Genomic DNA, 26,346 nt, shown 5'->3' with positions numbered 1-26,346 from the left:
CCCTGACAGCTTCACCTATTGAGATTTCTGGGTCCAGGTTTTGGCAGAACACCATGAACCGCAGCGTGATGTTGTCGATGAGCGCAGCCGACCCACCTCAGCCCGGCAGCTCCGGGGAGTGCGACTTTTGGCTTTGCCCCCCACCCCAGAGGAAAAGACGAACACCCAGCCATGCAGTCTAACCCCTTACTTTTAACATTAACATTAAACATGTGTGATTTAACATTAAAATATATATTTTTTTAATCCATTCGTCTGTTGTGTTTTGCCCCATTTTCCACTGGTTGGTCGACCTGAATCTGAGGGTGCGTTACTATACCAACAAACTGTACTTAATATACATTTTTATATTTAATACAGAAAGTAATAAATGTAAAAGTGACTCAGTTAACTTTTCTAGCATCACTGTCAAAGGAAAAGGAGTTGCTTATCTATGAAACACATTTCCAGGATTCTTAAGAAAATTCACTTACAGTTATACAGTTATATAAATGTTTTGAAGTTACACCTTTTAATGTTAGTGTTGACCTTTTCTGTCGTCAGGATGTAGTGGGTAAATATTTGTGAAGTATGTCAAATGCAAAAAAAAAAAAAAAAAAGTAGAATTATGATCATAATGACTCTTGACCAAAAAAGGAGAGGGAAATGCAAACTAAAAGATGAAGCGTTTTTTCAAAACCCAAGTCTTAACGTGTTATTATTTTATTATTGCAAAGAGCGAAGAAGACAGATTATCTTTTTATGACCTTTTTCTGTGACAAGCTTTCACCTAAACTGTATTTTGACCTCACTAGAACAGAAACGTCTTGTGTAGTTAGCCTGACTGTTTCTTCAACTCCTTTCCATATTATAATCAAAATGTCTCTATTCCTGTATCTGTTTTTCTCTTTGACAAAGTTTGAAAACAGTGCTGCTTTACTAGCATGAGAATTACTGTACACGTGGCACTGACTGCGACAGCCGACCATGCATCTAGCGTGACAGAAGAAACTAAAAAGGGAAACCGAAAGATGTAGCGTGAGTGTCATGTTGTACGACAGGTTTGGCTGCGTGACATCCAGGGTAGAGCTGTGGATAGAGGGATAACAAAGCACATGGTGGCAGAGTGGAACACGTCTAAGGCGCACTCGAGACAGAACCCCACCTCTTGTCCTTCATCGCTCTGCACACTAGGTGGCAGGGTGGGACTACAGTACAAGAATCTTTGGAACAAGTTTAACCAGGGGCTGTTTAAAAGCGCAGCGTTACTCTGCTTGCTCTACTCTAAAATTGCACAATCCAACTCCAAGGCATCCACGCGCACGTTCCTCACGTGCCGTATACCCTCCGGTTGTTTTGTTCCGCTGCTCTGCTTGCTGTGTGGCAGCAGAGGCTGCCATGGCTACGCTGACCTTGACGATCTGCAGTAAAGCAAAGACAATATAGCAGCACCAGTGCCGACTGTCATTACAGCTCAGATCATTCCAGTTAAAGTCTTCCGCTGTGGAAAAACACAACTGCTGTCGGTTGTAAGAATGGAATTTCTACTCAAGGCTACTGGCACCACGTACGGTTCACTTTCTATTCTCTTCAGAGATCAGTCACACAGAAGCCAAAAGAGGATGGCGCTGATGAAAACTTGCACACTACAGGGGAATGTTCTGTGTTCTGTACGGTTAATGCAATTAGCGTAATTAGAAGGGTCCCAAGGGTGGGGCGGAGGGTCTGCGGTGTAGGAGGGGGAGAAAGGACGGGACGGGCTTTTCCTCAGGAAAACATATCACCTTCCACCACAATAGAGCCCGTCAGGAAACCACAGGCAGCCACATTGCTCTCTTGAGTCACCAAGTACTTTTGGACACGCTCTCACACTCATCAGTGGCTTACACACATGCACATGCACACATTCCACTCAACAGCTTGGCAGCTCACACCACCAGCGCACTCCAGGATGACACTGTACTGAAACACAGCAAGGCATTGTCATCAGGTAAGTCTCAGTCTCTGGTCTCACTGATGCTTCGATTATTGCTCGAGAGATTGCTCTTTGTTCATTCAAGGCGGCTGTTACTCTGGTGATATATATGATAACTCTGTTCAAATTATTGTTTTACTGTAGAAGTAGTTGTGTTTGGACAGTTGCCACTTCTATACTCTTCTATACTTTTCATGAATGTGGGGGTTTGAGTCAAACACAACTGAAATAGTTCATTTGACAATATTCATAAACTGTTCAGTTGAGTTTTCCATCTTGGAATTTGTCACATTAAAATCAAACAATTTTCTTATTTTACTTATTTTATATCTGACATTAACATGTTCTGATTTCAGTCCATAAGTTCTTAAGCAGGAAAAAGAAAAGAAATGAATGGAGGGCATGTAAAAATAACTTTTTTATTGATGTCTTTTCAAATGTAACACATCACACATAGCCCAAAGGAAGTGTCTCAGTTATTAGTGACGCCTGTGGCTTTGTGTAAAGGTAATTATGCTTTCACATTATATATATTCATGATTGATATATTTCTACCTCAATTTGGCGACTCACTTGTTGAAATTCCAAGTAATTACTTGTCTCCATGATTGTAACACAATTTCCAGATAAACCCGGTGAGTGAAACCTTTACCAAGTAGTTATCAAAAACTTATTCTCACTGTCTTCCAAGTGCTTGCCCCTGTTCCAAGTGGACAGGTTAAATAAAGCAAAGCAAAAGTGATGCTGATCAGATAAAAACAGGAGAGGACAAACTGGCTATATACTTTACAGTGTTTCCACATCTGTAACCTTTTAGATCTTAGTTTTAGATATTGGGCATATTATGTTTAAAATTAAAAACAGTAGGTAAAAGTATACAGTGCCAGTTTTAAGTGAGAAAAAAATCTGTCTTACACGGATTGTGCAATGTCTTCTTCCCTTTCATACTGAAATGATTCTCTTCTATCTCCAGTGTAAATAATGTGATGTAAGTGTAAATGTAAGATGTGAATGGAGCCAATGGATGTGAGCTGTATATAATAAGGTATATTTTAAGTCAACAGGAGGTTTGCAGGCTTTAGTTTAAGATTCCCTCTTTGTGTTCCCTGGATAGTGTTTCTTTGCTGAGATACTTTCACAATTAAAAGACTGTGGGAGCAGCCATCAGCCCGTTGTCTTTCAGAGGACACTCGATTTGACTTATTCAGAATGCAACCACAAATTAGCTGTGACAGAAATACAGTACTATTTAGACTTATACCTTGTATTAACTGTTCCTGTAAAAGATGTGGGCATGTGTGCATTAGTTCAGGACAGACCTGACAAAAATCAGAACAGAGCGTGTTGTTGGTGAAGAACTGAGGACTACTTTCTGAAGTCCTCCTGATACTTTAAAAAACAACAGGCAGGGATGTCAGGTTCCAAGAAAGTGTTTGGCACCTTTGTGATGACAAAAGATGGATTTTGATACATCACTTAATTTATAAGGTAGGCTGACAGTTCAGAGAGTTTTCTGCATCATGGCGTTAAATTATTTTAGAGGAGATAAACTTCTGATCCATGTCTGTTACAAAATCAGTACACTTTATTCTTGGACTTGTAGAACCAGATTATCTGGTAAAGAAATAAAATAATTTAGTGAAACAGCATATTCTATATATAAAAAAAGTCCTATTTAAGGTGAATAATTAGCTTTCTATAGCACTCCTGCCACTTATGAGCAGATTATGTTTAATAGACTTCAGGTCTGTTTCTCTCCATATCAAAAATGCTTATACAAGTTTGCAGCGTAACACATGTTAATTCAACAATATTTTGAATGCATATTTCCTATGTGTGTAGTCAAAGCCATTACATAACCATTATGTGAAAGGATGTTTTTGAATTCTGTTATATAAACTGTCAGATGGTTGACAGACCACCGGAAAAGACAGCTTTCAAATTTTCAGAAGTTAAACTTTCTGCCTTTTATTGAAGATACATTATGGTTGCTTGTTCTCTGTGGTATCCATATTGTGTGTTTTATGATTTTATTATTTATTAGTTTTAGTAAAAGTCAAAAAATGAATGAACAAAAAGACTGATTTAACAAGCTGCTCATATTTTACCTTTTCACAGCGGTTGTGTGGTTGAACATTCTGACAACATCTTACACATTGTCGTCTCTCTGCAGTTTGTGAAAGTATCATCTGCAACCATGCCTATCCTAAAGAAGCTCCCTGGAAGATCCAAGAGCTGCCACGAATTCCCCAGAGTGAATGGAGAACTGATTCTGCCCCGGCTGGACCTGGACATGAAGGACTTGAATGATCTCAACGACCTGAAGGAGCTGAATGACCTAAAAGATCTGAACAAGAACCTGAACCCCTTTGAGGATGTGGACCTGGACGAGGATGAAAGGAACGGAGGTGACATGGGCCTCATCATGGGTGAGGTCAGGGGTAACCTCAGGTCGTCCCGTGACGGGGAAGAGGAGGAAAACGAGGTGAACGCAGAGAGGCACGGGGCGGGGAACCCCAAAGGGAAGCCGCTCAGGGGGACACTGGAGAGGATCTGTGGGGTGTCGCCACTCAAAACCCTCGGAAAACTAGGGAAAGGGCTGCGCATATCAGGACGCAATGTATGGAGTAACAACTCTCCCCACTTCAGCCCTGGAGACTCAAATACGCTTCCAACCGAGAAGGAGAAAAAGAAAGGACTACGCAGGGGCTCGGAGGGAATTATGACACTGCTCCGGTGAGGAGGGATGGGAGGGAAAGAAGGAGGAACAGTGTGATCTTGATTGAGTTTAGCCGTTGTCTTTATGTCTGACATTGCTGTAGGGTGCGTAATTGCCAAAAACAGAACTTGAATAGTAAAGGTAAAATATATAATGTGTAAATAGGGTGATTTTCTGAAATTAAAACAGAAGAAAAATGCCTTTTAGAACTTTATAAAACAATATTCCTACAAACAAACTAAAACAAAACCCCTTTATAATGGGCTCAGCTACGCTCTGTACGCGCACCATTCATTTCTACAGTCCACCCAGTGAAGCAAAATAAAGAAATTGGAAAAAAATTTCCGTCAGTTGAGACTGACAAAGCCCTGAGTCCCAGGGGAGATGGAAATCCTGTGTTACCTTTTCTGGTCAGTAATAGAACAACATATAGTGCGGTTGTTTCCTGAAGGGTTATGTAATATGCTATAGCAACTTGTTGATTGAAGGAACCTCTTTGTTTTTCAGTGACATGTTGTGTACTTGATGTGCTCAGTGAATGGAACTATTTTTAACTGGGATAGCCAAGGTCTAAAGCACCACAGTTTAGCAGATGTGTGAATGTGTGGCATACCAAACATAGCTGCTCCTAGGTATTCGGTACAGCACAATACAAACTCCATGCCGCCAAGTGTGTTTGACTGAAAGACCTTTCCATCATTAATGTTCTTTGCTCCTGCTGTGGATACTGCAGGTTCACGGGTCGACGTAAGGAGGAACGCAGAGAAAGCCTGCCCTGTGGGGATCTCGTGGCAGAAAGTGAGGCAGAGACTTCCAGGCGACCCTCCTTCCTCAAGATCAGCCTGGGCAAGCTGAAGAGAGAATCCATGTCAGACAAGGCGTCCCAAGAGGCTGAAGAGGAAACGGTGGAGGATGACCCGGTGGTCAAAACCAGAGAACCCCTCTCAGGTAATTATGATGGAAACATCAAGTGGAAAGCTGTGTGCTTATCAAATGACACTGAGGACTTTGGTGAGCTGACTCCTTTACTTTGGAGAACTTTGCTCTTCCTGGTCAAGTTTTTGCAAGATTCCTCTTGATCCCAGACAGCTACCTGATCAGGCCAAGAAGTCCCCAGATGCCTGAGTCACTGGGTTCACTCAGCAGCAGGCTGTGAAATCAGGAAATGACTGCGTTTCCTGCCACCCTAGATTCCTCCTGATAGAAGTTCAACCAAGCTACTGTGTCGCAGACTCCACAGGGAGGAGCTCAGAATGAGCAGCAAATAGCCCAGTTTTGTCACACAGGCAAATGTACTGTTACTCTATAGCCAATAAAGCAGACAAGTTGCCAAGTTTGCCTGATTGCTCCATTTCTCTTTTGGTTCCCCACAGTTCTCGAGATTCTGCAGTTGGTCAACCACAGGGACCTTCTCCTGGCTGACACACACATTCAGGAGCTGGAGCGAGAGTGTGAGCTCCTGTCTCTCCTGCCAGTTGCAACGTCTCCCACTCTGACACCTGTCCAAAGTCCCAGCCCCCTATCTAGCATGATCCCTTCGTCATCCTCATCTCTGGATGAGTCCAATGCAACACTGGATTCAAGCCGCAGAAAGGCAAAAGACGTAGAGCTTCTATATGAAGCGCTGCAAAAGGAAATGTGGGATGTAGTACGGGAGTCCCTCCGCCAGCCCAGCGCTGGGCCCAACCTTGGTCTGGTGGTGCTGGTGATTCAACAAGAGGAGCATGCGGATGCTGCCTGGGTCCTGAGAGAAGAGACCAAGCCAGAACGAGAGCTCTCCTTCATCCAGTCAAGCCATCGTCCCCGACAACTGAAGAGGAAGTGGAGGCAGGCCGTGGCGGAGGCCGCGGACTGGAGCCTGCCACATCAAGTGGACACCCAGGCGGGCCAGCTGGCCTATTACCTGGAGCGCCTGAGGTGTCGAATGGTAGATGACCTCGATGCAGCGAGGAGGAATGCTGTATCCATATATCCAGAGGAGTTTGCTGCTTTCCAAGTGTATGTGGAAAGTTATCATCGAGCTGTGGCCAAACGTCTTCGGACCATTACCAGTGGCCCACTGCAGATCACGGATGTGTATTCACTACTAGACTGGTTCTACAACATCTACAACAGGTCTGTGGCGACATACTATTTATTTAATGTTTCAATGCTCCAGTAATATATCATGCAAACCCAACTGTTACTTGATTAATCATTGAATATTTTCAATCAGGGATGTTCTAGGAACCATTGGCACCACCACACCCATCAACTATGGCACACTGGATTCAATTCTCCCTCAAGAGACGGTGGACAGGCTAGAACAAGACTGCATCAGTATTGTCAGGGTAAGAAAATCATTGTTTTGACACTCTGTTCCTTGTAAAATCAAAACAGCAGCAGTCAGGTTGTAACTTCATGATGTAACTATCAGGATAAGGTGACAACAGAGCTGCTCCAGGTTCTGGATGAAGAGGAGCGGCGATGGGCCCAGACTCTGCACATTGAGGAGTTTCAGTCGCACCTGGCCCGCTCAGTCATCCAGGTACAAGGTTGCAGCCATGTGAAAAAGGTTTAGTACACTCCTTCTTGAGTGTTACAGTCTCATTTCATGTTTTTTTTTCACATTTTCAGAGGCTGAAGGTGGACTTGGACAGATCAACATCCGTGAACCAGTTTCTAGGAGCAAGAGTGGCTCGCTGCAGTCTCGTTGGACTGGCTAACTTTCTCTACAGGTGAGAGCATCTCAGAAAGACAAAAAACTACCTTTCACTGAAGTTTTTGTTAAGTGTGACCTAAACTAAAATGGGCGTTGTAGATTATAGCATTCAGAAGGTTCTGATAAATCCTCTATATGTCCAGTTTCCAGAGGAAGGTGGAGATTTTTCATGAGACTCAGGCAGAATTTGGAGACAGAGGAGATGGATACGTTTCCAGGACCATAGCTCTGGTTAACTGTTGCCCTCCTCTCAGGTAAAGAATTACATACTAAATAATTACTAAATTATAATGAATAATGACACTACTTATCCGAACAATTTTGGGAAAGATGCAAGTGAATAAGGTGAAGTTTCATATTTCTTGTGTGACCCATAGATCCTTTGTGGAGCGCTGCAGGCAGTGTGACCCACAAGGCAGCGAGGAGTCAGCGCAAAGAGCCAACACCTCTCTGGACAGGATCATCAACCAGTCAGTGAGGGTGCTGACAGAGAAACTGTTTGAGCACATCAGGGTGAGTAAGACCCTGGCAAGATTACATTAAAACCAGTGACAGGAGAACTAAATAACATGGACCATCTTGATAATTCAGTGTTCTGTTGGGAAATTTTTTGACCTGGCATTCATGGATGGATGTTACTTAGACATGTACCACCCACCTAGACCAGACCAGGTACCCCCCATCCCATACCAATGACACTGCTTGATGGCAGCAGGATGGAGCCTGACACAAACATACACAAAAAAAACCTGGCCTCCAAATTCATTAGGTCCCAAACTGATCAAGTATCTGTGGGATGATCCACAGATGCCCTTCACCTCAATCAAAAGGCCCCCACTAACAACATCATGTTACCAGACACCACTGGACATCCCCAGAAGGCCCATGTCCATTCTCTGATGAGTCATAACTGTATGGAGACACATGGGAGACCTACACAGTATTAGCAATATTTGTAAAATCCCCATAAAGCCCCTGTGTTCAAAAATGTATTTCAGTAAAAATGAAGTTATATTGTAAATCTTACAAGCAGATGTGGTGGTAGCTGGATGTACTATATTAGATTTGTAAAATCTAACAGTGTATCTAGTGACTACAGGTTGTTTGCAGAATATATTAATTTTGGTCCATTGTCATTTCAGCCTTTCTTTGACAAGCTGATAAAGAGAAAATGGCTGAACAACACAGAGGCCTTTGACGCAATAGAGGCCAGCATTAAACAACACTTCAAGAAGTTCAGAAGGATGGACCCTCCACCATATCAGGTAAAGCCCTGTCTGACCTGGCTGAGTTGGTGGCTAACATGTTTAAACCCTCCACTGCAATTGCTTTCAAGGTTATATGTAGCCAATCAGTGCATAATGTTTTGACTGGCAGACGCTGGTGGGTGAAGTGCACCGGCGGGTCCTGGTGGAGTATGTCCGAGCCATCATGAAGAGAAGGGTCATCTGCACGTCCTCCAAGATGAGGAAGAGGATGGCCTTCCGTCTTCAAGATGAGGCCAAACAGCTAAAAGGACTCTTCAAGGATCTGGTGAGTCTGGTTTTCACAGAAAACTAAACATTTTACTTTCCATTTAGCTGACTTAGCAAGGTAGGTGTTCTTTAATGTGTGTAAAGAAGGAGAATGAAGTCTAAAACTTCCCAGACAGAACTAATGGCTACTTTTCCGGGGACCACAAGCATTAAATAATCCCGAACTGCTGATTCTTAAAAATAGAGAGCAGAGCTGGCATGGAGTACAGAGCCTGGCGGTGGTGAATGGAGCCTGACCCTGGAACTTCCTAGGTCAGGAATAACTCAGACAGTGTTGATACAGGAGTGAACTCTGAAAGAAGGCTGCCGTCAGTGAGATGGAGATGGATGAACTGGGCTTACGTTAGCACTTGCCAAAAGGGGGAAGAGGGTGTAAAACAACTGGGCCTGACAGCGTGGCATTTGCCCCCTTTCTGTGTGAGAGTTCAAACAACTGTCCGTCACCTCGGCTGACAACAGGAAGCTGCTGTGTTAGGAAGGAACTTCCTGTTCCTGTCAGCTGGCCGGCTTTGATGTGACTTTGGGATGGCCTTGATGGCCCCTTTTGCAAAGGAGCGGGATTAAGTGTCTGTGGAAACAGGGAACTTGGGGGGAGGAGGAAGATGAGTTTTTAATGGCTGTCTAAAAAAGACGTCTTTATTTTTAGTGAATGCCAAGACAAAGAATTCTGCTTTCTATTTCCTGAGTCCGAAAAACAAGAACTAAGAAAACAGAGGAGGAGTTTTGTTATTCACTTAGCGTATCTAAATGTTTGGCCTCTGGCCTTTAGAGGCATTAATTTGTGTTTCCTCTGAAGGTTTGATTGTTCACTGGACTTCGTATTATCTCTTGTCTAACACATAAAAAAAGCCATTTGGACGAACAATGATAAAAAAACAACAACACAGACTTTATCTGATTGAAATGTCAGTGATCAGTTCACATTTGTAATATATGTGCTGCACGATAACAATATGTCTGTGAAGATTCTTAGTCGTTCAAATGGTTGTATATCCAAAAAATAAAAAGTTATCTGGTCCCAAAAATTTTCTCCCACATTTAGACCTTGGCTCTGGAGTTCCTTGTCCAGACCAGATCATGAGGGCACCAAGCACTGGAAGAAAAAAAAAAATCATCAAAACAAGTTAATTAATTAAAAGTGGGTGTCTGGTTGTTAACAGACCTTGGTCAACTAAGTTCCAACAGGTGCACCACCCAGAGATAAAACCCTTACTTAAAACCCAAACTTCACACCAGTCACTAAGAACTGAAGAGGTTGTTTGGATGAGTAGCGACGCATCTTCTTGAAAACTCAACAAGTCCACACCATAATAAATATTAACATATTTTTCATCTTTCTGCTTCAGGAATCAAATGCATCCTGGCTGGACAGCCTCCTCTGCCACCTAGCTGACATCATTCTCCTGGAAGACACCCCCTCCATCCAGATGGAGGTGGCCGTCCTGGTAAAAGAGTTTCCAGACATAAGGTGAGGATATTTCACAAATTAACGTTACCGTTGCCACCAGGAAGCATCTAGAAAAACAGATATTCTCTGCGCTGGTCCCCCAAAGGCCCTATATTATTTTATGCTTACAGCCACACATTTGCTGTGTTGTTTTTGGAACAAAGCCAGTGTAAGAAAATGTGAGACGATGCATGGGTTTTTCATTTTTTTGTCACAATGGATCAAAACAAGGAAAAGGAGTGCGGATGCATATCTACATTAACTTTGCTATTTTTGGAGAGCGGCGCAGGCTTGCTTTGAGAATGGATAAGGCAGAGTGGACTCAGGGGGCGGGGGTGTTTGTGCACCGATTAAGACTCAAGTGACGGTTGGCAACCTACGAGCGCGCGTGATGCATTACCCTCTGAGGAGCAGACAGGAAGCTGCTGCCGAGTACTTCCTGTTCCTGCCACCCTGCAGGAGACAGACTGGTGCCACACTTGGAATCAAAGAGAGAGAGGTGTGCTAGAGGAGAGAAAACACCGTAGTTCAGGCCTGGAGACATGCTAACTAACTGCTTTTGTTTACAATACAGCATCCCCTGCTGGTATTTTAGGAGATCAAAGGCTGCCGGCCTTCCTTGAGTTTTCTGGGTGCTTCATTTAACTTCACCTGAGACCAGTCTTGTCCATTAAATTATGCCTACACATGACTTTACATGACAACCTGGAGCTTTTCTCTATATTCACTGATATCTGCACAGTACCTGTCAAGCAAAGCACGAATCAATGAAACAGACATTGGTCACAACCAGGCCTTCACAAAACCTATAAACCTATAACCTGTAAACCTATACACCAGCGGTCTTTTTTTCAGGCCAAGGACCCCCAACTTGATAGAGACATTAAGTAGGGACCCACTACCTACTGTATGTATTAAACTTGGCTTAGTGCTATTTATAAATATACATTATTATTATCATGTTGCATTCAATATTAAGCTATTCAAATAATACACAGATTCCAATATTCATTTCCTTATTTCAAACATGTGCAACAGTAGGGGGGCTGTGCAACTGCCGTAAACATGAGCATACCTGACATAAACATACGTAACTGGTGTATTGACAGATAAAGAATATAATTGATGGATTCAAGTTTTGACTTTAGACATCTAAACGGCTAAAAGTAGTAGGGACAATGAATCACCAAGTCATTCTGGTCTCAGGAGTTGGCTGACATGAGCGAGCTACACAGTTAGCTTCTCATCTGCTGATATCTGGGATTTCACTGGATTCATGTTAATGTGTATTTAAAGAAATTTAAATTTGTCATGTGTAAATTGTGGGGGAAAATAAAATATATATATAAAAATGTCTAATCAACCAAAGATTTTGCAAACCCCCCTGCAGTACCTCCGCGGACCCCCTGTTGAAGACCTATGCTGTACACAAAAACCAGTTGTGCTGGTTTAGCTTTTGTTCAATCTATAATTTTATGTAAAAATTGTTATTACTGAATGATTTCTTAGATGTGAAACAAATCGAATGTGAAATATTAGCCTTTATGTGTTCTTTCCCCAGAAACAGATTGTATGACTCAAAGTGTGACTTCTCGTCCAAGTAATGACAGCCTTTGACGGCACCAGACAGTCCTGATTTCCGTTTAATCAGTCTGTGCTCCTTCCTTTCTGTATCCTTCTTCCCCACAGGAAGAAACACGTCTCCACCCTGCTGAATGTACGAGGGATGATGAGGCAAACGGAGCGACAGGAGATCCTCAACATTGTCAAAGACTTTGAATGCAGCAGCACCCTCATGTGCAGGGACCACGCCCTCTTTTCCGACATCCCCATCACCTCAGAGGTGCACTGCATCAGCCTGGGTCTCCTCCGCCTGGCCATGACCGTCACTAACTGGTTCTCAGAGCACCGGCCGCGGCGAAACCCCAGGACAAGTATCAGAAATGCGACACCTCAACCCACCGAGCACATGGAAGACACAAATAAGCTTCATAGAGAAGACTAGCTGTATTTGTGCCAGGAGAGCAGTCACAGAAACACTGTGAAGATTCTAGTGAGATGTACATGCACCTTGACCAAAAAACTGATTGTACCAAATATTGCAACACTTAGAAAGAAACTTGACCTCAGGTACTGCTCATGATGTACATGCTCCCTGACCTACTGACTTTTCGCCATCTCTGCAGGTGTGTTTTTAATGGAAATGTGAAACAGTGTATTGTAATATCTCACCATTTATAGTACTTTTAAGTTGACCTACACATCTACAGAAGTAAGAAGTGATATAAAATATCCTCAAAATGTAACGTGTTCAGTCTTTTTTAGGCTTTTACTCATCCATGTCCTTGCAGGAATATCTGCTTCCGGATGCAAGATTTACAGTGGTTGTTGTTCAGTATATATTTACAGATTATATAATCCCATAGCACATATGTACAATACTGTGTTACAGGCACTTTATATGGTTTGATTGTTATCCAGCACAAAATACCTTTAGAGATGCATCTGATCGGTCCCAAATTCATTTTGCAGCACGGCACTGATCCAGAGTCACAAAAAGTGTTTTCAGTGAGAGGAAGACCTGTAACATAGGTTCGGGTCTCCACAGAGCAATGAACTCAGAATCATGACTTCACAACAGGATTACATAAAGCAGCAGAAGAGACTGAGAGAGTGATTAGAAGGCTACAAGAACGAGAACTGGTGCTGTTTCGAAATGCAAACGGTGTGATTTTTTTTCTTTTTATTGCACTTAATATGAATTTAACTGATGGACAATAAAAAAAAGTATTAATTGAGCTTTTGAAAGCATCCTCACTTTACTTTAAAACCTTTGCATAGTACTGCGTGTGAGGATGTTGTGTATGGAAATGTAAATGAGTTAAACTCTCACTGTGAATGAAATGGATCTATTGCTGGAAACACAAATAAAGCCCATTGACTGGGCAGACTAAACAAATTACGTCATTCTCTGTCATTCAATACTCTTTTGTATTACAGGTGAAAAAAATGTAATTTGTTTGCATCCGGGATGTTGATAAAGATGAGTCAACTCTTAAAAATGGTCTGGCTCCTTCTTCTGCCAATTTCTATTTGTAGGTGCTATGACCACTGAACGTGGGAGTGTCAGACTCTTAGTCTACTGCTGTGGTAAACAATACATACCAAGAGGCACTTTGACAGGACGGGCTGACGCACCATCCATGCAGCCAGTACATATAGACACATACTTTATGCCTCTGTTGTTTATCTTAAGGATATGGCTGCTTTGTTCAATAAACAGATCTTGAAATATGGGGCTCCAGCACTAGTGCTATATGACGCGCCGCCATCGTACAACAAGAAGGGTCACGCACCCCGAGGCCAACAACGGGATGTTTTTTAATAAACAAAGATTTCCTGTTGTCCACTAAGGTGCCAACGGATGCTTTTATTGGAGCCAAGTTTACGTTATGCACTAGGAGGGAACTTCCCCTTGGCCGCAGCCACGGAGCTTTTTCATGTCTGAGCTGCTCGTGGGCTCCTCAAAACAAAGTCGGCCAGCCTCGGCAGGGGTTATTCTGCATGCAGACCTCTTCAGGACAGAGGGTTAATATCTGAATTTGAATGACCAGCTGGCTGCTTAGTAATGTCGACATTTTGTGGGATTTTAATGTCAGTGGGTAGACACATGGAGATATGTTTATCTTAAAATGAAAAAAAATACAGATGTAGTTCCATGTGTACAATAGGAGGGAACACACTTAGGGTCTCTTAGGGATGAATCAAAGGTAATCACAGAAAGCGACACACAAAGAGATCAGTGGACATCTAAGCAGTTACAGATCCCGTCTGGATTTTTTATTTTTAAAAAATAATAATACTTACGCATGTAGCATGAAACATGCACAAGGGTCACATTGTGCCTCCAAAACTGTGACTCATCAGAGAATGGATGTGATCCTCCCGAGGGCGTCCTATATGTCTGCTGATGAATTTTATTTCTGGGGGTTGTTTGGTGGTAACAAACCACTGGTGTGGGGATCTAGTGAATTTAGGATTCAGGTTCTTCGTGTTTTTTTGAGTTGTTCCTGAACTGTTTTTGTGTGTCTGTGTCAGGTTGCATCCTGCTCAGGATGGCTGCTGAACATCACGGAGTGTCATTGCTATGGGTTGGAGGTGTCTGGTCTGGTCTAGGTGGGTGGTACATGTCTAAGAAACATCCACAGGAATGCCAGGTCCAAAGGTTTCCCAGTAGAACATTGTCACAAGATGATTTATGTTATTTAGTTCTCCCGTCAGTGGTTTCAGTGTTGTGCCTGGACAGTGTAAAAACCATTTGTATATATCATGGAGACTCCGCTCAATAGATGACAAGACATTAGAGTGAATGTATCAGATGCACTTAATTATTGTTGCTGCAGACAGTATATCATTAGACATATCCACTATTTATTGACATTGTCAGCGGGTGATGATCATCAGCGTAACTCCTGTACATGTATCGGCTATGTCTTAATGTGATTGGTGCGCAAACTTGAGAAGGCATCAAAACAAAGACTCAAGTACCACATTTCAAATATTCAAGGTGTTTACCTTTTACCAACAATAGAGCGTAGATATCTGTGACCTCTGACTGCACTGTGCACTTGTTTTTATTTTTAATACGTTCCAAGAATTTGTGGGAGAGAACAGGAAGAACATTAAGTGAAGTTGGCATAAACTGAATGTTAAGTTTGGCACCGTGGCTTCTGAGTCATATATATATATCTAAGAGCATTATCAGACATCCTTTCATATAGCGGGCTGAAGGCGGATGCTCAGCGTCTGTTTTCCAAGTACCCCAAGCGGGGATTACCATCTCTGACTGAGAAGGCAGGTAGGAATGAAGCCCAGCACTCGGAGGTTTCCCTCGATCAAGCTGTTGGAGGTGGAACGGTGAACGGTATCACAATGCAATCCCTGGGAAGCACTCCCCTGCTTCCTCTCATTAACACGACTCTGCAATGGAAAATCCATCTGGCTATATTTGCTGTTTGTTTTCGGAAGCAAGCCGTGCCCTGTCTTTGTTCACACTGTCATGCACTTTTCATGGTTCCACTCTTTTCTGTTTGTTTCTCGTGCAGTGTGCTGTGTTTCAAAAGTACTCGAGAGATTGTGTTGCTGCTGAGAGGGTCACTTGATTTCGGGTCAGCTCTGAGCACTAGCGCTTGTTTAGTCTAGACAGGCTGTTCCACAGTTTATTTACCCTCTCCAAGTCTGACAAGCTCAACGGACTGATTCCTACTTTTTGAAATATTTGTCTGGTAATGAATTCTTTCCGTCAGTTATCAGCTGACCTTTAATACTCTGAATATGAGGACAGGACATTAGCGACAACCTGTAAAAATACAACCCAACGTTGGTTTCTGTTCACATTGTTTCAAAGGGTCCATTCTACTGGATTTGCCATTAACATTTAGACCACACACCAACAATTTTGCATTCGGAAAATCCAGAAAAGCATAAAGATCAGATTGTGGCTATTTTATATATACATAAATGAATACAGAGCTAATTAGATAAATATCAAAGGCGAAGAGTAGAGCAATAGTGATGTAAAAAGAGAAGCCTATAACGACTAGGAGCATGACAAGGCCTATTTATCCAAGAACTTCTGATGTCCCAAATAAAAAGTTAAACTCAGAATTTAAAAGGAGGATTATCATTTAAAAATCAAAGCGATTGACAATGAGGATAAAGGCAGATTAAACCAGCCATGTCTTTTCCTCACTGGAGGCTACTAAAAGCAGAGAAGTAGCGCGGATTCTTGGTCAAAATACAATATTTAGATTAGGTTTTGTAGCTATATTCATATTTACATATCAGCATAGTTTCTGTAATATCTGACACTGTCAGAAAAGGGGGGAAAAAAGCTTAGACTCTGCATCAGGTATGATTAACCTGAAACATGGGCTTTACTTACTGTTGCAGATGCAGACGGATGGTTTCTCTCCATGGTGCGTTCAACACTCATCAGATTTAAACTGTTTAATAAAGGAAACCACTGAATTAACACTTATAAATAAGTGAATAAATAATTAAATAAATACAATTTTTACAATCTTTGTTGTTTGTTATTTGTGCATCGCCTGGATTGGACTGTGTCTTGATCTCAAGATTGTGATGAATTTCTACAGAACATTCCACCTACGAGATTTCTGGGCGCCAGATACAGAAACTTGCCAATAATGCAGTTACCTCCAGATGAATATTTTTCCATTTTTGTAGGGATTAATGTTTGAAGTGTTTTTCCAATCCTGTAATGCATTTGGATTGCAACTTAACCTTGATGCAGGGAACATTTTAATAACATTAGAGGGAAAAAACATGTTTGACATGGAAATGTGTAAATGTGGGACATTTATAAAGAAACATAAAAAACATGGAATCAAGTCACAATAGTCAGCGTCAGCCTCTCTGATTTGTGTGAAGTAGTGGGTGCCTAGACAAATTTATGACAATGGGGGAAACACTTGAAACGCACGTGCGTGGAATTAACATTACAGCCGTTCTCTTTGAAAGTACTTCTGAAATTAAAGGTTACTCCTTACAAAAACACCTCTTTATTTCCTCTCTCAGAGGAGGAAATGCCTGGCAATCTGCATGACGGAGGTAGAGTGGTCTCGGATGAAACAACGTGCAGCGAATAAAGAGTTTTTTCGAGAGAACTTGGTGCACGCTTTTTTTTCGTTTGTGACCGTCTTTGATTCATGCATCATCTACAACAGCCAGTGAATTCACTAATGAAATCCAATTCCTCAAATAATGTGAGACTAGTTCACAAACTATGAAGTAGATTTGAATATGTCCTTAGATACTTCCACGTACGCAGTGCATAAAACTTCCCAGCTCCATGTAGTTTTTCCTACAATCATATCCGTTGGTCACGTAACAAAACCTTCTGTGTACACTTCATTCATTTCATTTTTAGAAATAGAGCATCGCGAAGCGTCCGACCCTTCCTCACATGTAACATGATGCACGGCGTTGTCAGAAGAATCCATTGCATAACTACGGACAGCACGAACAACCCGTTCTGACATGACCCATCAGGACAAGATTCAATAGAGAGAACCTCCTGTCCTCTCCCATGTCCAGAGTACACTGTCTGTCAGGATGGCTGCCCACTTGAACCAAAACAATGGTGCACTTCGTCACTCCTGATGGGATATCCTGATTTATGTTATCTGAAAGTATCCATCAAGTGTATCTTTATTTAGCGACAAGGAGATGCAGGGGCCTGCCTCCGTGTGCCCGCTCAACCCCAGATCAGGCGGAGCAGACACGCCAACCTGTTTGTTTCGTTATCAACAGCCACATTAAATCACCGTCCTCCGGCCTTGGCCACAAGCAGGCAGAGCAAAGGAAGTTCACCTTTGTTCAAAGCAGAGACTCTATCTAAAATAAACGTTGAATATCTTGAGTCATTTGTCTTAAAATGTGTAAAAAAAAAAAAAAAGAAAAAAGAAAAGAACATGCATCGCAATGAATTAATTCTGCCGTTGACATATCTGACGTGTGCTAGAAGTTACACTGGGTGGATGCATGGATATAAATATTTTTGCTCAGGTCCGTGCTGGCTAGATGCCACTTACACTGTAAACATCCCAACCTGTGGAGTTATTTGTTTTCCTTTGTTTAAACTATTTTGACGTCCATATAATAGTGAGAAAAAAACAGGAGGAGACTTTGTTGGTCCTGATTGTCCGTATTTATGCTAGCACATCCCCTGGCCTCACAGACCTGGCCTCATTACAGCAGGACGCTCAGCATCGATGCCAATCAAGCGGTGATCCAGAGAGTAAATAAGAGGAAAACCTCTGACCTCCAGGTGGCAAAAAAATAAGCAATGCACATGAGTTATAACACTAGAAACCATAGGACTGCTTTTTAGGTGTTCTATAAGCTTCATTCTAGACTGGGAAGTCGACTTTATTGGTGAACCTCAAAACTGGTTTAATTTAGATCCACAGTATTGTACTGCTTTGGTGAAATGAGCTGAAAACTCCAGGTTGTCGAGAAATCAGGGGTTAGCAGTTGGATGCCTGGTTCATGGTCCACATGAAGTGAAGTGTCCTTGAGCGAGACACTGAACACAGAGCTGCTTCCAGTGTTTTGTACTGGTGTGTATTTATGTGTGAACGAATGAGAAAATGTGGCACTGTGATTGTGCTTGTGACTTCAACAGTCCACTTACATCTCAGCTAATGCCACAGCAGGATAATATTTATGGATGTGATGTTACGGCCCCAAGATAAGATCCTTGTTGATACAGATGAAGGTGTTCATGAAGAATCTGGCCGCTCTGGACCAGGATTTCAAGATGAAAAATAATCACTTTGGTGCAAATTCCTGGTTTCTCTACTGCATTGGTCTTCAACAGGGGGTTTATGAACCCCAAGAGGTCCGTGGAGGTACCGCAGGGGGGTCACAAAATCTTTGGTTGATTAGACGTTTTTTATATGTATTTTTTAAAAATTTTCCCCAACAAATTTAAATTCCTTTAAATACACGTTAACACGAACCCAACATATTTCAGTAAAGGGATAAATCGAGGCAGGAGACATTATCTTTCAGTCAGCGCTTCACTCAATCAGCGATACAGGAGCTGTCCCAGCATCGCACTGTTTCACACGGAGCGTCACACTAGACATGTAAATCTCAGCCTCTTGTACACAGTAGGCTCCGCCCCTTTCGCTGCCGAGCCAGTGACAAGGCCGCATATTACACGCTGACTCCGTCAGGTTCCCCCGCTATTGGACGAGAGCCTATTCAGTCCCCAGGTGAAATCCTAGATTCAGTATTAGCAGTATTAGCAGAAGAGAAGCTAACAGTGCAGCTATATCTATATCTATATCTATATATGTATATATGAATATTTCAACAAGTGTATTATTTTTACAGCTTAATATTTAATTTATTATACATAGCACTAGGCTGAGTTTAATATATAACACATACAGTAGGTAGGGGGTTCCTACTTAATCTCTCCATCAGTTTGGGTGTCCTTGGCCTGAAAAACGTTGAAGACCTCTGCTCTAGCACCATCATCAGCCCTGATTTTTCATTTGTCCTCCGGTAACTCAAGATTATGACAACATCTCCAGCTTCTCCTCGTCACAGCAATAATTAATAGCATCCTGCCATTATCCAGCAGTCTGGCACAAGAGCATTTAGCTACCGCTGTCCCAGTAGACTCTTAGCCTTGTTTATTTGTAAAGCTATTTCATGTGCAACAGCTGCACTGATATTAATGATTAGTCTTACGTGGGTTGTAAAGCTACAGGTAGCATAGAGTAAGCTGCCAATAAGCTCTTTTCCGCAGTTCAGTTTCCCAGATTTGCACATCTAGATACTTCCTGCTTGTGGCCTATAATATCAACAAATTCACAGACATGCACGACACACAACAGTCACTTGTTAGTTTCTCTCAGCCGACAAAATCTGTGCATGACTGTTTTAAAACAAAAAACTTTTCCATGACTCAATTCCTTTGCACCGAGATAGATTTGCTTTGCCTGTCTTGTTGTCCTTGTTGTTGGTAACGAAGTGCTCCATTCTCTGCGTGTCCCTCAAAAACTTGAAACGAGCAAGCGGTCAAAAATAGGCGAGGGGAGGGTGAAAGAAAGGAGAAAGAGTGGGGATGACAGCGATTCACCTCGCTGTCAGATCTTTTCATGGAAAACAGGGTGGACAAACGGACATCCTTAAGGCCTTAAAGAGTATTTGTGAGGGAAGTCTGTGTTGGAGTCCTCACCTCTGTTCTCTGGTATTTCTGTTGCTGTAACCCAAAACACAAACATGACCAAGGCAGCCCCTAAAAAGAGACGGTGGCTGGTGTTTGATGTGCTCCTCTGGGCAGTTTCTAGGGTAATGTGACAAATTCAAATGTTCGGATGGTGACGTTTGTCTTTCTGTTCTGTGGCAGAGTTAGTGTATCAGTGATGAATACATGAATCACTCAGTGACAATTGTTCCGGACATATTTTCCTGACATATTTTCCTGACGACAACTACTTTGTGTGTGCGTCTGGCGCTGTTTTTTTTTGCCCAGGAACAGCATGATACGCTCTTTGTTCAGCTAAAAGCAGGTCCGGTGTTCACGATGAAGAAGCCTCCCCCACTTTGTTCTGTCATGAGACCCGGTACCTGCCAGTAAGTTGTCTGTTTCGGCCGTTAACAACAAATTTATTGGCTCAGGCCATTTGCGAGGACGGAAACTACTTTGCATGGCGAGGAATAAGTCTAAAGCTAAACAATGGTTGCTCTTGTGAAATATGGCCACAGGGTCTCACCTTTGGCTCTTCATGCCTTCTCCCCCGGCTTATTTACGTAAGCAGGTTGCGTCCTGTACCCCATCAGGAAGAGGTGTTGCAGGAAACCCAAATCTGAAGCACGTTTTAGAGTAAACTCACAGCATTAGACCCCAAAAGAGTTGTTATCTGATCTCAGAGGGAGGTGAAAGAAAGGGTAAACACAAGTGTGACCTGTGCACCAGAACCCGCAGGGAGCCAGGGATTCACTTCTCTGGATTTGATTGCGGGCTGTGTTGTTTCCACATTGCTGGCGGATTATGCTGACCCGCAGTGTAACCTGTTCATTGTGTTCAAATCCAGTGAAACCAATTACCATCAAACTGCTTTTGATGCACATTATGTTTTCATCAGCAGCACATTGAGACATGATAAACAGAAAGAGAGTAAACGAAGCAGAAGTGGCCGCAGGCTGTGAGACAAAATAAATGCTTTTACTTAAAAGAGAGTAGACTATATTACAGGTGTTACTACTTTTACATTGTATATGTAAAAAGGCTAATGTTTAACTAAAAAAGAATAAGTGGGTGTTTTCATCGTTACAAAAATATGGCATCTTATGAGAAACCTCATGAAAGTGCTTTCAAGAAGAATTTATAAAACTTTAAATCATGCTGAATGGCTCGTTTCAGTGTTACAATATTGTAGATTCATGTGTTATATTATTATTATTGATGCGTCGATGTGTCTTGGTTAAAGTGCAGATGTTTATATATTATTTACACGGTTGTTATTCCCAACCACTCCCAGGACATTTGCTAGAGGGACTAAAGAAAACCATGAACACTATTATTAGCACAGTCTGTGCAGTAATTTTCCACATCACTCCGTGTCATATCCCAAACAGGTTTGCTGAAGATGACAAATAAAAAACTATTTATGGAGTGGCAATATAACGTTATACAACACTGCTGCGCCAGTTTCCCGTCACCGCACTTTGATTTAAGTAAATACAATACGTTGTCATGGATCACATGTGCTATTTTACATACAAAAAAAACAAAAAAACACTCAAACGCAAGTTTTAAAGAATGCTTTTTTCTTAAGATGTAAGGATTATTTTAAAGAAAAGTGTACAGCTGCTTAACCCTTTCCATCCTGGAAATTTGTATTAAAATATAACCCAATGTCATTTTCAAAGTTACACATTCAGTGAGAGCTCAGTGAGCGTTGTCTGTTGTTTTTTTTAATTGTGCTGCATCACACTTGGAAGTTGAGAATTTAAGAACCATGACAAAAGATGACATACACTGTTATTTGCTTTGTTTTGATCATTCATTACAGAAAGAAACATTACAATCCACAATAAATGTTTGATAATTAAATGAAGTTAAACAGTTCTTTTGTCAAGTTGGGATAATGTTTCCAACTTTTTTCTATTTTGTTTATTCCTTTCTTTTGGATTCATAACTGAGCATTCGCACTTGAATTCAAGAGTGTAATGATTACCAGTGTCTTGAAGTCCAGATGAGTGCAATCAGTTCAAAAGCTCAAAACACCAGAACCACAGTGTGTTGTGAATGCAACCTCTCTCACCCCCTCCTGACCCTCCTGCACCCTACACCCCCTCATCTTTCATCAGCGAGTTAAAGTTTGAGCCTAATGACTCCACATCCTCTCTGCCCTCCTGCTGACAGTGCGCTGCTCTCAACCTGCACTCTCATTTAACACATTTAACAACTGGTCAGCTGGGCCTTTGAGTGAGGGAGACCAGCAACTTTTAGTTTGTGCTCATCTGTTTCCTTTCACTCTAAAAGTATTTAGAGACTAAATCTAGAGGCTAGCAGTGGAATAGTTTAACGATGCACCAACACAACTACATATATGACTGCTAATAGCTTCACAGGATATAACTGATAATCATTTCAAGCCCTGTGTTAAATATAATATTGTTAATATTAAACACCATTTTCGATATATTGCTTTTAGTAATGTAGAGTTGCTTCTTTTTTAAACTTTAAACAATCCTGACAGAATTTGTGAGAGCTGCCATTGTTTACAGTCTGTCTCCCTCTAGTGGCTAATGTGAAGCATCACGCGACCAAACTGACACATTGACATGAATGTGAGCTCCTCCAACACAAAGGTGGTGCTTTACATAGAACCATTGGTACCTTTGCTTTCCCAGGAGCCTGTTTGTGATCTGATGTTAACTTTATTCATTTGCCCTTGAACGGCGATACCTGCAGTCCCTCCTTTTGTTCAGCGTTGTTTTGTTCTTTGTAACCGAACAAATGAATAAGAAGGCCACAAAGCTATGTAGGGCTGTGTGAATCCACTTCAAAAGGCAGCAAAAACAAATACTGCACATATTGACATCATCTTTTGGGAGGAGTTCAGGTGCTTCAACCACACAGTGTACGATTTTGGGTGTGACTTTGGTAATATGACTGCATAACACAATATGTTTGAACCAGTGTTATAGTCATGGCCTTAGCCACATTAGGGGATAACTGTTTGTATGGTTGGTAATAGGTAGACATCAGTTGATCTGCCTATCTCCACTATCTTGACAGCCACCGGATGGGCTGTCTTGTGATTTTGTGTAGACTATCACAGTCCTCAGAAAATGCATCTAGCCATTGTTACAAGCTCTGACTCAATTTGTAGTTTCCAGTGAAATATCTCAACAAATGGGTGGCTTGCTGTGAAATTTTGGGCAGACAGGGCGACTTGTGTCAGCTGCAGTTTTAGTGTTGAGCTGTTGATCATTGTGTATGTTAACATAATAAACATTAGACTCTCTAATCATCATTAGCATGTTAGCACTGTGAGCATGTTAGCATGCTGGCATTTAGCCCCAAGCAATATTATGTCCAAATACAGTGCACCTGCTAGTGCAATCTGGTTTTCCAAGTTCTTAGTGCAGTGGAATAGCATGAATAAACATTTTTATTTCATTTTTAAGATTCTCAAGCAATATTTTGCAGGGAAGACGCTACATCACTATCACCCAAGTGCAAAGACTATATGGGGCCTATGTGGAGAAAAAAGTAGAATGATTCTGGCTGTGCCTGACTGCACCTAATGTGTAACATGTTTATTTATGCATTTCAATTTTTAGCACTTCCTTCCATTTTTAATCCCCAGATGTTGCCACGTGAGCCTGCTACCGACAGTAATGAAAAACTAACAGGTAAATGGTTCTTTGAAGCAAGCTGAACCAAATTTTCATCACTTACCAAACAATAATTTGGACAGTAGTTTGGGCAGTATGTTACGATAAAATGCAAGCAGGAGCAGATGAAAGTTTGTGGATGTGACACAAGCAAAGAACCAAAGTGGTGGAGGCTATTGTGGACACACTCTGTTCAGACATGGCAGTGGATCTGTGGGGTAGGAGCTGAAGCACCTCCGGCTTGTCTACGGCCTGCTATTATTAAAATCATAGTGTAGTTCTGGGAATGTCGGTGAAAATGAGAGACCTTGGTTTCTCAGGAATGGGCGGGGAGAGTACGTATTCTAAAGAGACACCTCAATCTGAGTAAATGTAGGTCAACCTGCCTTAAAAGCCTGGGCGCCCCCTTCGACGGATGTCTTTGAAAACTAGGATGGAAACCTGGAAGGAAAGGCTGTCATAAACATACGGCATTTACGGTGTGTGGTAACAAGTGATGATATGTGAGGAAGCAGCAAGGAAATGGAAACTCTTTTCTACGGTACGGGTGCAGGTGAAACGGGAATCTGAGTTCTTGAAAGGGTGATGCATTTCCGCAGGGAAGAAGAGAAGGCCCCGCTGCAGAAACACAGTGACCCAGAGCACTCAAGCTGATTCTGTTTATTATTGGTTTGTTGAGCAGCTGCAGAGAACACATCATTCTCCTGTGCAAGGAAAGTACATTCCAAAACATGTGAAGTGGCAGCCCACCTCAGAGTTCCAAATCAAGGAGAATAAAATACTAACATTTCAATTATTAATCATTCATCCATCAGCATTTACCACTCATTCTTAAAGGTGCAGTGGAAGGGCTGGAGCCTAACATAGCTGACACTGTGAGAGCACACCTTGCAGGGAAACACAAATAGCTATTTACACTGACATGCACACCCACTTTACAGTCACCAATTAACCTGTCTTTGAAATGTGGGAGGAAGCCAGAGCACTGACAGAAGACACACGGAGAACATGTAAACTCCACAAAAAAGGCCCCAGGCGGCTGGCAAGTTGGAACCCAAAACCTTCTTACTGTGAGCTGAAAGTGCTAACTGCTGCACCGCCATAGCGCCCCTTATCTACCAAAGATTCAAATGTGCTACTTTTTTCCATTTTTTTTTTTTTTTTTGCATGGATGAATGAATGTTAGAACGTCTCTTACAGTATGTTGAGATGATACAGGCTGAATGTCTGTCTTACTTTAATACTTTAAGCTCCCGGGCTTCAGACTGACCTATGGAGATACCCAGACATGGTACAGACACGGCGTACTGTGTCCCTGCACAGATCTCTGCACGTACTTGATATATTTCTTGCACAAAGAACAGTACATACCGATCAGGCATAACATTATAACCTAATATTGTGTAAGCCTCCTTTAGATTTCCAAAACAGTTATGACTCGTCAGAAAATAGACATTGGTCTTCTGAGGATGTCTTGTGGTGTCAGGCAAGAGAATGTTTATAGTGGGGGTCTTAAGGTCCTATAGGTTAAGAGCAGGGGACTCTACAGATCAGGCTTGTTCCAGTGCATCCCACAAATACAGGTCCAAGCAGAACATCGAATTGTCACAAGATTGTCAATGTTATTTACTTATCCTGTCAGTGGTTTTAATGTTGTGGCTGATCAGTATATGTTCCTAAATCAAAAATTTTAAAACATATTCCCAGCAGTTGAGTTTCAGGGGTTTCGGGGTTCAAGGAAGTGATGCATTTGACTGTTTAAATGATTTGCTCTTTCCTAGCGCCTTGGCACCTACAGCAGAGACTGTCCCTCTTCCTGTGCAGGCCCTCTTCAACACCACCCGCAAAGCAGAGGGCTGCTTCAGGAATCGGAGCTTTGGCTGCTGGAGCCGTGCACTTCGGCCATCTTTGGAGAGTTTATGCAAATTTACGCACTAATCTACGCTGATGGAACCGGCAGTGGTTGTGTTATGTTGGAGCTGTCAGCATCTCTGATGTGGCGCATCTCAGCTGCGTCAAGCTAAACTATGACCAGGCAGCTCAGGCAGGAAGTCGCCAGATATGGTTTGTAAAATAAAGTGGTAACGAGCGCCACTTCGAAAAACCGGGCCGTTTATCGGACTGCTTCTGCTGATTCCCTTGATGTTGCAGACACTTCTATTGCGCGCAATGACCTTCCACACGAGGTGCATTAGGAGGTTGTGTATTTATGCGCAAGAAAATAAAGTGAATTAAAATAAACGGACAGCAAGTAGAATTCTGAATAAATTGAACTGTGTGCAAATACAGGTAATAAATAGGAAACAAGCATACAACTAGAGCCTAGTATTTAACCGTCTTTTAATGTAGTAATAATAATAATTTTATTCATAGTTATTTGTCGTAAGATAATGAATGTGTTTGTTCTAATGCATAATAATAATAATAATAATAATAATAATAATAATAATAATAATAATAATGGTTTTATTCATTAATGATTTTATTTATTTTTTTATTTTTATTTTTTGCAGCTAGTTGGTTTCATTGACACTGAAG

The 26,346-nt window shown here is 41.9% G+C and overlaps 1 protein-coding gene across 1 annotated transcript; it reads left to right on the top strand.

Moving 5' to 3' along the window:
- Positions 1 to 1,744: 1,744 nt before the first annotated feature.
- exoc3l2a (exocyst complex component 3-like 2a) lies at positions 1,745 to 13,418 on the top strand. The gene is made up of 13 exons (XM_047607944.1): positions 1,745 to 1,969; positions 4,128 to 4,690; positions 5,407 to 5,621; positions 6,047 to 6,788; positions 6,889 to 7,003; positions 7,090 to 7,200; positions 7,290 to 7,390; positions 7,518 to 7,628; positions 7,752 to 7,887; positions 8,517 to 8,639; positions 8,752 to 8,907; positions 10,256 to 10,377; positions 12,046 to 13,418. The coding sequence occupies exons 2-13, from the start codon at positions 4,152 to 4,154 to the stop codon at positions 12,359 to 12,361; spliced, it is 2,787 nt and encodes a 928-aa protein (XP_047463900.1). The 5' UTR covers positions 1,745 to 1,969; positions 4,128 to 4,151; the 3' UTR covers positions 12,362 to 13,418.
- The last annotated feature ends 12,928 nt before the right edge of the window (positions 13,419 to 26,346 follow it).

This window comes from Mugil cephalus, chromosome 15, assembly GCF_022458985.1.
Source record: "Mugil cephalus isolate CIBA_MC_2020 chromosome 15, CIBA_Mcephalus_1.1, whole genome shotgun sequence".
Classification (NCBI taxonomy): domain Eukaryota; kingdom Metazoa; phylum Chordata; class Actinopteri; order Mugiliformes; family Mugilidae; genus Mugil; species Mugil cephalus.
The sequence above is the reverse complement of the archived record's forward strand: the minus strand, read 5'-3'. Positions and strand labels throughout refer to the sequence as shown.